This window comes from Patella vulgata, chromosome 6 (assembly GCF_932274485.2).
Source record: "Patella vulgata chromosome 6, xgPatVulg1.2, whole genome shotgun sequence".
Lineage (NCBI taxonomy): Eukaryota > Metazoa > Mollusca > Gastropoda > Patellidae > Patella > Patella vulgata.
This window is the reverse complement of record NC_065884.2, coordinates 20,243,496-20,253,561: the sequence shown is the minus strand read 5'-3', so window position 1 is coordinate 20,253,561 and position 10,066 is coordinate 20,243,496. Positions and strand designations below refer to the sequence as shown.

The following is a 10,066-nucleotide window of genomic DNA, read 5'->3' as shown; positions in this document are numbered from 1 at the left end:
ACATGGTTCAGAATCTTTCATCTAGTGTATACCAAAGCCACATACATGGAGAATCTGTCTAACTATTTTCTCTATAGCAAATTTGTAGCAAAATGGCATTTTTGTCCATTACTAGTGCTATACAATTACAGATTTTTAAAACAGTTCCTGCCTCTGGCCCACTAGCATTATTTTTTATATGTTTTGTTCTAATGTTGATCTATTTAACTTACATATTGGGTAAGAAAATGGTGAATATGGCCACAGTTGACAAGACTCTAATATATATGACTCTGGAGTACACAAGCTAAAGTTAACAAATCTAGCTGCAGTTGGACTAATTTACAACAGTCAATTGGGATATTTCATTTTACCCGTTAGCATCGTTTTAGAAATCGAAGACATTAATTCTTAAATTTTTGGGCTATTCAACTCACAATATGATTACATGCTGAATACTTAAAATTTGCATTTAAGGGTAATGAGATTTAGCATCAACAGAACCATGCAAGTTTGGACCTTAGGAGGACAACTTGTGAAAACACACAAATTTAAGAGTGAAAAACAAGAACACAATTAATGGGTGTATAAAATATATTATCTATACAGAGATAAAATTATTTCACACATTAGTCAAAGAGACCGAAACCCATGTCTTCATCAGATTCAGATTCTGGCTCTGGTTTCTTGGCAGCTTTTTCTGAAAAAGAAAATCAGTTTTAATCTTTAATAACTGTTCAATTCAAACAAAACATGAATATACACAAAATATATACATTTAAAAGATAGTTGCATGCAACCAATTATAAGTTTGATAAGTATGAACAATTTTAGGATATGACTAATAATTAAGTTAAAGTTTCCCTATTCTGTTCCTACACATTTGTTACTGTAATTGCTTGAAATCAGTGAGAGATTACTCTTTGAAATGGTACCAAAACAAATGAGTAATTGTTCTTCCATGAGCATGTGTTATAGTATATTTATCCTGTGTTAAATAAATCATCCATATCAGATAGGTCTCATCAGCTGAATTTTACGCAAGGGGTTGCAGAGATACAGGCATTTTAGCTGATTCAACATTTTACAGTAGAGCCATTCGGCCAATTTAAGATCTAAGAATTTTACTGTGTTAGATTTTTTGTTTCGCAATAGTAATATATACTAATTGAAAATATACTAATTCAAAGTTGTCAATTTAATAATTTCAACCCCTAAAAAAGGAGGAAGAAAAGATATTTTATCAATATAAAAGAATGTATTTTACAACTAGGAGGAAATATTTTCTAAACCATTTCAAAGGATCGAAATATAACTGATTCTTTTGCCGATAAATAGAGTATAATGGATTGATTTCATTAGACTACCCAAGAGAACCACATTTACCAATAGTACAAGAACAAAGAACAGAACAAAACACTATTTGCATAAAGGATGCGGAAGTGACCAAGAACCTTAAGAGATTACAAAAGTTAATTTACTAAAAGAATGAGGATGTATAAAAATATTTATAAATCTTGGTCACTTCACAAAGATGGGTTGCCAGGAAACGAAACCTACGCCCACAGCAGCTAGATCATCCGAGCAGTCGACAATTGTTGTCGTATATTTATTCTTTTGTAGGTAATTGGGGGAATTTACAAGACAATTTCATACAGATGAGATTATAATTTTTGTTGAGGGTTCACAAGGTTCTACACACTGGAATTGTTGAAATTTGACAGGCTTTTTTGTTTTACTAATTTAAATAATGCATATAAATTTCATACAGATCAGATGATAACTTGTCATTCAAACATTCACAAGGTTCACAAAGTAAAACAAGAGCCATAAATGTAGAAGTAATTGACGGAAATTGCCAAAATTTCACTATGGTACTCTAAATGACGCATATAAATTTCATACAGATCGAATGGTAACATTTTTTGGTCGAGCATTGACAAGGTTAACAAAGTGAAACAAGGGCCATAACTCTAGACGTAATTAATTGGATCCTTCATCTTATTAATGTAAACATATATCAATTTTAAAACAATCAGATGATAACTTTTGTTGTTAGAGAGGTCACAAGAAATGGTGGACGACGGATGGGGGTGACGTCAATATAAGTCCACATTTTAATGTGGGCGTATAAAAATAGAAATCTATGCACCAGTCCCTTTAAACCAGAGTATAAATAAATATATACATCAAAAGTCCATAAACTTACTTCCTCCTTTAATAAAATAGATAAATAAAATGACATGAATGATTTGACATTTATGTGATTAAAAAAATATATAATACTTAGAAAGGGAAAAAAGTCATGTGGATTTTCACAATTGGTATACTGTTCCATTAATTTGCCCAAGCACAGTTTTTAATCAGTGGCAGGAGATCCTAATCTTTGTCATGTATGTGCACACTTATGATTGAACTCATGGCTTGAACAGATGACAGGCCTGAAATCACCGCTTAGGTCCTTTTGAAGATTATGCCACATAAATGGATAAGTTTTCTTGAAAGGATTTTTAAATCCTGTATAGCATACCTTCTTTAGCGGCTTCTGGTGCAGCTGTTCCAGCAGCGGGTGCAGCACCACCACCACCTGATGGAACAGAGGCAAGCTTCTTTTGTCCTGAAATAAAATACCATGTTAGCAGAACCTAACGTAATATCTGATTTGACTAAAATACTAGGTGAATGTGGCTTTTTGCTGGATTTTGGCAGGACATTCACAGATAAAAAAAAATAAACTGCTAACCAAGGTCATAACTACTTTACAATAAAACATGGGCACAGGCGCTAAAAATCAAGGGGTGTGTTAACAGCACATTCAGAATTGCAAGAATAAAGCGTATTTATCAAACAGGACCCATGGAGGACCAAGAAAGTATCTCCCATGAGCGGTGCAAGACAGGGAGAAAAAACCTAGAAAGATAGTGCCAGGCTGTTCCTTGTACATGTAAAAGAACATATATGATGGGTACCGGTACATGGAAATGTTGCTATCCAGACAAAATTAGTTACAATGGCCAGCTGTTCAATATGATGAAAAATAGATTCCTTGGATGGAATTTGACAAGTATTTGGAAATGTTATTCAGACAAAATTATCCCCATAGCACACTGCATGATTTATGTCGGTGCAGAAAAGTTGGACTTTAGAGCCCATTTCATTTCATTTCCCTATTACAAGGATTTACAATCATTTATAAAACTGCTACATTTTCATTGCATCAGTAAAAATTTTACCTTCAGCAATTAGATCTTCAAGTTTTTTCCCTTTTAATTCATCAACAACTTTTTTAAGTTTGTCAGCTTCACTTTCAATACCCACACTACCCAGAATCTTTTCAATATCTGCAGATGTTGGATTGTCTTTACCCCCGAGGGTAGCAAGTAGGTAGGCGGCTACGTAACGCATTCTGAAAACATTATGGAATAACAAGTAAAATAAAATGTACAGAAAAACACTAACATCCATGGCATTAGTTTAGCCTAACTAACAGTGCTATGCTAAAATGGTGTCTACACAACAAAGGTCATGTCAAACTGGCATTCACATTGTACCTTTTCATTAATTTGTTTGAACTCAAATAGACCGCATAAGAACAGCATCGAGTTCGGCATGACATTAACCTGGCAATAAGCATTACGTAACATTGTTACACTTTTACAGTGTTAGTAATCTATTTTGAACTTGAAACAAATTATTTGATGAATCAATTTCGCAGGATGTGATAAATACAGTTCACAATGACCCCACTCACTAGCTAAATACACCATCAGTAGTGGTGGCAACCCTATGAATACTGTGATCTAGCATCTGCTGCACTGCAGGATGCAATGCAATGCCAATTGAACTAATTTCGACAGATTTAGTCAAAGCAAATATGAATTAAAAGGAATATTTTGCCGTCATCCCTTTAAGCGTCATGTTCCAATTGTCGTTCACACTTTAATTTCTCGAGTAAAATTCAATTTTGAGGTCCAATTTTTAACTGGTGATTGAACAGTCGGCACAGAGCAAGCAATGTGAATGTTCAAGTCGAACACGTGGTCTTAGTAATAGGCTATACTGGCGTGCGGATTTTATTTTCATTTATAAATCTAAAACATTAACTCTCTATAATTCAATATGCATTTTTATTCAAGCATGTTTATTGCTGATAAATTAAGATTATTTGACGATGAATATTGTTGTTCAGAACGCTTACTTTTAAGTCTTCTTTGAGACACGAAACGTTAACACGCTTTATGTTAAAGTTTAATGGCGGAAAGGCTGAAACGAGGCTCGACCACGTGACTAGTTCACATTTATTGAGTTGTATATAAGTACAGGCATTCGATTAAACAAGCGGACGTAAAATTACAACTAAGTAAGAATTAAACAAGAGTGAAATTTATTTCAACGGACAGCGGGTCGATTGTCTGTAAAACAATTCGTCATAAAATCATAAACTAATCACATTATATACATCTAAAAGTTATCCAAAAGTGTAATCAGGGTAAAACAAAATATCTATAGGGATCAATTCCAAATCATCATTTATATACAACGTGTAGTGTTCATAGAGCGACTAGCATAATCTTGACTGAAAAGTCGAGCCTTCTTCTATCCAGTCATTTGTCGTGCATTACAGAGACAATGGCCGATAGGTTGACACAGTTGCAGGATGCTGTGAACCAAGTAAGGAGCTTGCTGACAGAATGACAGTTTTTGTAACCCCAACGTGAACAATTGAAATACTTATTAATTCGCCTAACATCTTTTTTTTTTCAGCAAGCAGACCATTTCTGTAACAGTATTGGTGTTATTCAACAGTGTGCACCAGCCAGTCCATTTCCAGGATTTGAAAGATCTGGTGGTAAAAGTTCTCCATCTCCACCTCAAGAAGGTTGGTTTCCTTTCTACTCAACGATAGTAAATATTTTTACAAAATCACAAAATGATATATTGACGATTGTGACTGGGAAATATACTCTAGATATTTGAATCCTGGTTCCAAATTGTCTTTGGGTAGTTCTTGTGGAGCTAACAACTAAGGAAACGTACACTTATTACTAGTGTATTAGTATTACTATTAGTGCAGGGTATCACGATTCATAACCAGGTCAATATTTACCAAGAAAACAATAGAATAAATGAATAATTGATGTTTTTAGTCCTGCCGGTGGCGAAGAAATAAAACTGTTTTATATCACGATATTGAATTTGATGTAGTTCAAAATAGGGACCAAAACAATTTAAGGGTGTTTTTGTACCTATAGATAATGATAATGTGTGACATGGATAATTAAGAGTGACAGGGGAGTTACTGAAGCGACAAAAAAACATAAAAAAAAGAATCGCGAGATGCTAAATCGATGTATCGTGAGAAGGTGAATTGCAAAACATCGATTCAACGATATATCGTGCCCACACTAGTACATATTAATGTGCACTTTAAAGCAGCCTTTACACTGCTTTGGTATAACTTTATGCCCAATATAGGTTTAACTGGTACTGGTAGATTACAAATATGTCTACATTGTAAGTTTGGCCTATTTACAACGTATATACATTCATACTATATTTCAGATTATGCTGTTTTGTTTGCAAAACTAATAGCTAGAACTGCCAAAGACATAGATGTACTGATTGATTCCCTCCCCAGTGATGAATCAAACTTAGAACTTCAGGTTTGTACAGGACACAAGCAAATAATCAAATGCAAGCAATTTTAATCAAACGATCCTGGCCAGCCCATTTTCTTCCTTTCATTAAAGATGCATTACCGGTATGGAAGAGTGAAATCTGCCTGTTGCAGGTCTTTATTTTGGCTTTAAATGTTACATAAATAATTATTTAGACATTTATCCACACAACATGCTTGTAATCAACTCTAGACTATCAGATGGCAGAGTTTTAAACGGATTGAAACATGATCGCCATTTAATGAATTAATTTAAAAATGGTGAATCGAGACTTAGTGTCAATTAACAAGTACTACGATAATAAACAATCTAAGCCACATCTTGTCAAAACTTCAAACAGTCATAACTTTGCTCTAAATAAAGTAATTTTCAATGTACCGGTATTCATTTGCATTATCTATTTTTGAACAATTATAGCAAGAACAGCCAGTTCTTTATCGAAACAGTAGGACGTTACACCCCATTTCATTTCTTTATCTAAATCTTACATAATGCATCTTATAAAGTTTTATTTTAAAGGACCACAAGTAGATAACATAGCCATAGCCGGTGATGAAGATGGGATCGCTTTGATTTTGGTCATATATGTGTCTATCAATTTGGATTTTAAGTGTTGATTTGCTGTGTAAATTCAAAAACTTTGTAAAATATTTTATGTCCATATGTAAAGCCAATTTTGAAATATGACCATTTTTTTGTGTTAAACTGTTAACAGTATAGGTATGGAAAAAAGGAAACCCCCATTTGCAAACAGGTCAACTTTAATTAAACCAATTCTAGCAAAATGGAAATGTATGCTGTAATTTTCCTCTCATTTAAATGGAATATTGAAAAGGAATTAGTCAAACTCACCAGGTGTTTTTTTTTTAAAGGAAACACTGGGTTGATGTATCATGAATGATGGTAGCTTGGAAGGCAGTGGCGGTTATTAAAACAGTTATGCCTTAATATCCAAGGAATTTTAAGATCTCAAATTTGAAATGTTGGTCATTTAAAGTGTAAGATTACAATTTGACAATGGATTTGAGCAAATAGAAATTTTGATATGACTTAACCTGCTTTTGGTCTCCATCTCCAGTTTTCTTTCACAGCTAGGTCAAGGGTTGTTTTACAAGGTCAAATTCGTGGTTACTTGAATTCATATTTCATAAACAAATTATTAACCTCTTATGCACAAAATAAAGTTTTGCAGATGCTTTAAACGTCAATTTTATTTCATTTCACGCATAAATTATCTTGATACCTAAACAGAATATATGAATAAACTATAATAATGTTTATATCAACTTTATTGTATTTCAGATTGCAAGTTTGAAAACACTAGAACAAGAAAATCAAGAGTCTGCACGTAAACTTGAAGATATAGTACATCATGGAGAAACTTTATTATTACAAATACAAGCAGCATTACATGATATAGCCCAGTCACAGTTAAACTGTCAGGCTATGATGTCAGGACAAGAAAACACCCCACCTTGAGTTATGCAATTGTTTACGTGCATTTTTCGAACAATATCCAATGTCACTGCTTAATCCATGTTGAAATATACTGAAATTGATTAACAAGAAAACCAAAACCAAAATATCAATGCTAGATAATCCTACGGTTTGGATTTAACTGGATTTAAAGGAGACCCATCAAAATATGCCACCAACACTTCATGGGGAAACTGGCTTGTTTATATTTTGTGTATAGAATACCCGATGTTGCAGAAGTTTCAATTCATCTTATCTTTGTAAATGCGGAACAGAATTGAACCATTTTCGGGCTGATATACCGTTTAGAAATTCAATTTTCACATTTTTGTAGTTTGCAAGCGATTTCATTGGTATTTTGATTGTGATCTACATACTGTTACATGTATTAGACATTATTTTCACTTTCAAATTTTGATAGATGAATAGAACAAAATTATTTTTTAACCATGTAATTATTATGGTGTCACATGTTTCTTCTATATCTCACTCATAAGTATTTATATTCATCTAAGTGCAGTACTTGGTGTAATATAGCCTGGTTGTTGATAAGTGCCATTAAACACCATTCATCCATTCACTGATTTATACTGCATTGTACTGTAAATCCCAAATAAAAACAATTATTTTGTAAAGCATCGTGTGGGAGCTGTGTACATTTTTACTAGCCATAAGGGCTTACTTACTGCCATATCATCCATTACCCATTGTATCTAATTTATAGATATTATACTGATTATGTCAATATTAAACTATTGTTTGTAAAACATGATAATGCCATTCAGAGTTCAAACGCAGATTCAGGATTTATTGGAAGATGTGGAGGACTATGCAACAAAATTTCACATAAAGTGAATCATAGTTTCTTTTATTATAAAGTTTAACATACCCATGGCATCTCGTATCAAAAAGGATTTCTTTAAATAATTTAGTGACGCAGAGGGTGCATTTGCTGCATACTATGTTGACTTATAACACACTAACTGGAGAAAAAGGTTCCGGGGGTTGCTGCTTTCGGTAGGCCTCTGGTTTTGGCGACCCAAGGCATCAGCCTTTAGGACAATACGACATTGGTGGGGGAACCATTCAGAAAGAGTCTGTTTACTTTTTAAAACACTGACTGTTTCCCAAAGCTTTTCAATCTGTCTTTGAAGTTTTTTCTAATGGTTTCCTAATTGATGATACTATGCCATACTGATATCTGATATCATAAAACAGAAAATGAATTCTAAAATACATATTTAAATATTGTTTTAAATGTGTTTGGATATTGTCTGATAATTTCCAATGTCAATGATGCATGTTATTTGTATGGGTTAGTTAGTTCTTGGTGTTTAACATCTGCTTCCACATAAGTGATATCACAGACATGACATAGGAGAGCCGAAGCCGATTCCTGTTTTTTAGAATATGATTTTGCAATCTTTCCATTTGGCCTTAGGCCATGGATTTGGTTTAGTGGGAAGTTCTTCCCTTTATTTAATATAAAACATATCGTTTGGTAGATGATCTCGTCTGCTTCTGGATTGGTAGTTAGTTTGGGGTTAGTGTTTAGGTGCCAGGCCCGTCTTATTGTGGCCTCCCCTTACTCCACTATCCCACTCTCTGGGTTTGGTATCAGTTTTATTTGCGGAATAGTGTTTAGGTGCCGAGTTCGTCTGACCGTAACTCCCCCTTACTCCACTATCCTGCTAGTTTGGTAGATGTCATCTTTGTGGGGTTTGTGTTTAGGTGCCAGGCCCGTCTTATCGTGACCTCCCCTTACTCCACCATCCCACTCTGTAGGTTTGGTGTGTGTTTTTGGTGGAATAGTGTTTAGATGCCGAGTCCGTCTGGTCGTGACTCCCTCTTACTCCACTATCCTGCCAGTTTGGTATAAATCCCCTATGTAGTTTAGTGTTTAGATGCCGGGCCCGTCTAACCGTGACCCCCTCTTACTTCACTATTCTACTTCGTCCAACTGTGTCCATTAGGGCGTGGATTTGTTCGAAGATTTGCAGTTTCAGATCTGGTCTCGGGAAGAGTAGGTTCTTAGTGTTGAATGGTATGTTGTTGGTCTCCATTGTTCTCACTAGTTGCCTTCTCTCCTCCTCATATACCTCGCAGTCTACCAGGACATGGTTGGTGGTACATTCTTCTCCGCACTCACAGATGATGACTTGGTGTTTGTAGTCTCCACACGAGTTCTACTTTGCTTCCCTTCTCTAAAACCTTCTGGTACAGCTGCCTGATTTCCAAAATGACTTCTGGTCTTGAGTCCGAGTTGTCATTTTGGATTGAAATCAGACTGCTCAGAGAGTCGCTTGGAATGACGAACTTACTAGTCTTTTGATGGGAAATCCATGATATAGCGTCACGAATGGCCACAAGCTCTGCAGTGTACACCGAACAGTTATTGGGAAGTTTCCTGCTTATTCCCTGTTCCCCGTTTGGCAGGTATATTCCAAACGAGCTGGTGCCCCTTTCAGGATTGCATGAGCCATCCGTGTACACATGGTCCCAGTCATCAGACGGCCAGTTGTCTTCCAGGTGTTCTAGAGAGAAAGCACGTGCAGCAGTGGGGTTGCTTTTCTTGTCGGTTTTCTGTAGTAGATCTAGATTAACCGGCGGTGTAGGGAGCGTCCAAGGGGCGATCGCTGGGGGGTCGTTTTCATTTATCACGAGATCCCCCAGTCGCAGTTCCTTGATTGTTTCCTTGATACCCTGGCCGAAGAAAGAAACTTTATATATTCTAAACTTCATACACCAATCTATACACATGTATTATTTATGTGGCAATCCGCATAAAAGGCATTTGGAATGAAAATTGATCTCTTTAAGCTTCAACATCAAGGGTGGATCTAGTAAGGGCACACCCCCTCGATTGAAAAGTTCTATTATAAATCGTTATTTTATAATAAGATTCTTGTCTCAGATCACTAGAAATAACATTT

The 10,066-nt window shown here is 35.2% G+C and overlaps 2 protein-coding genes across 2 annotated transcripts; one reads left to right on the top strand and one right to left on the bottom strand.

The window, feature by feature from the left end:
- Positions 1-555: 555 nt before the first annotated feature.
- Positions 556-4,321, bottom strand: LOC126824776 (60S acidic ribosomal protein P2). The gene is made up of 4 exons (XM_050554155.1): positions 4,178-4,321; positions 3,213-3,385; positions 2,510-2,596; positions 556-679 (listed from the first exon to the last, which is right to left on the bottom strand). The coding sequence occupies exons 2-4, from the start codon at positions 3,382-3,384 to the stop codon at positions 609-611; spliced, it is 330 nt and encodes a 109-aa protein (XP_050410112.1). The 5' UTR covers position 3,385; positions 4,178-4,321; the 3' UTR covers positions 556-608.
- Positions 4,322-4,608: 287 nt separating this feature from the next.
- Positions 4,609-7,136, top strand: LOC126824288 (mediator of RNA polymerase II transcription subunit 21). Its single transcript, XM_050553486.1, has 4 exons — positions 4,609-4,650; positions 4,786-4,858; positions 5,542-5,642; positions 6,960-7,136. The coding sequence occupies exons 1-4, from the start codon at positions 4,609-4,611 to the stop codon at positions 7,134-7,136; spliced, it is 393 nt and encodes a 130-aa protein (XP_050409443.1).
- Positions 7,137-10,066: the final 2,930 nt, after the last annotated feature.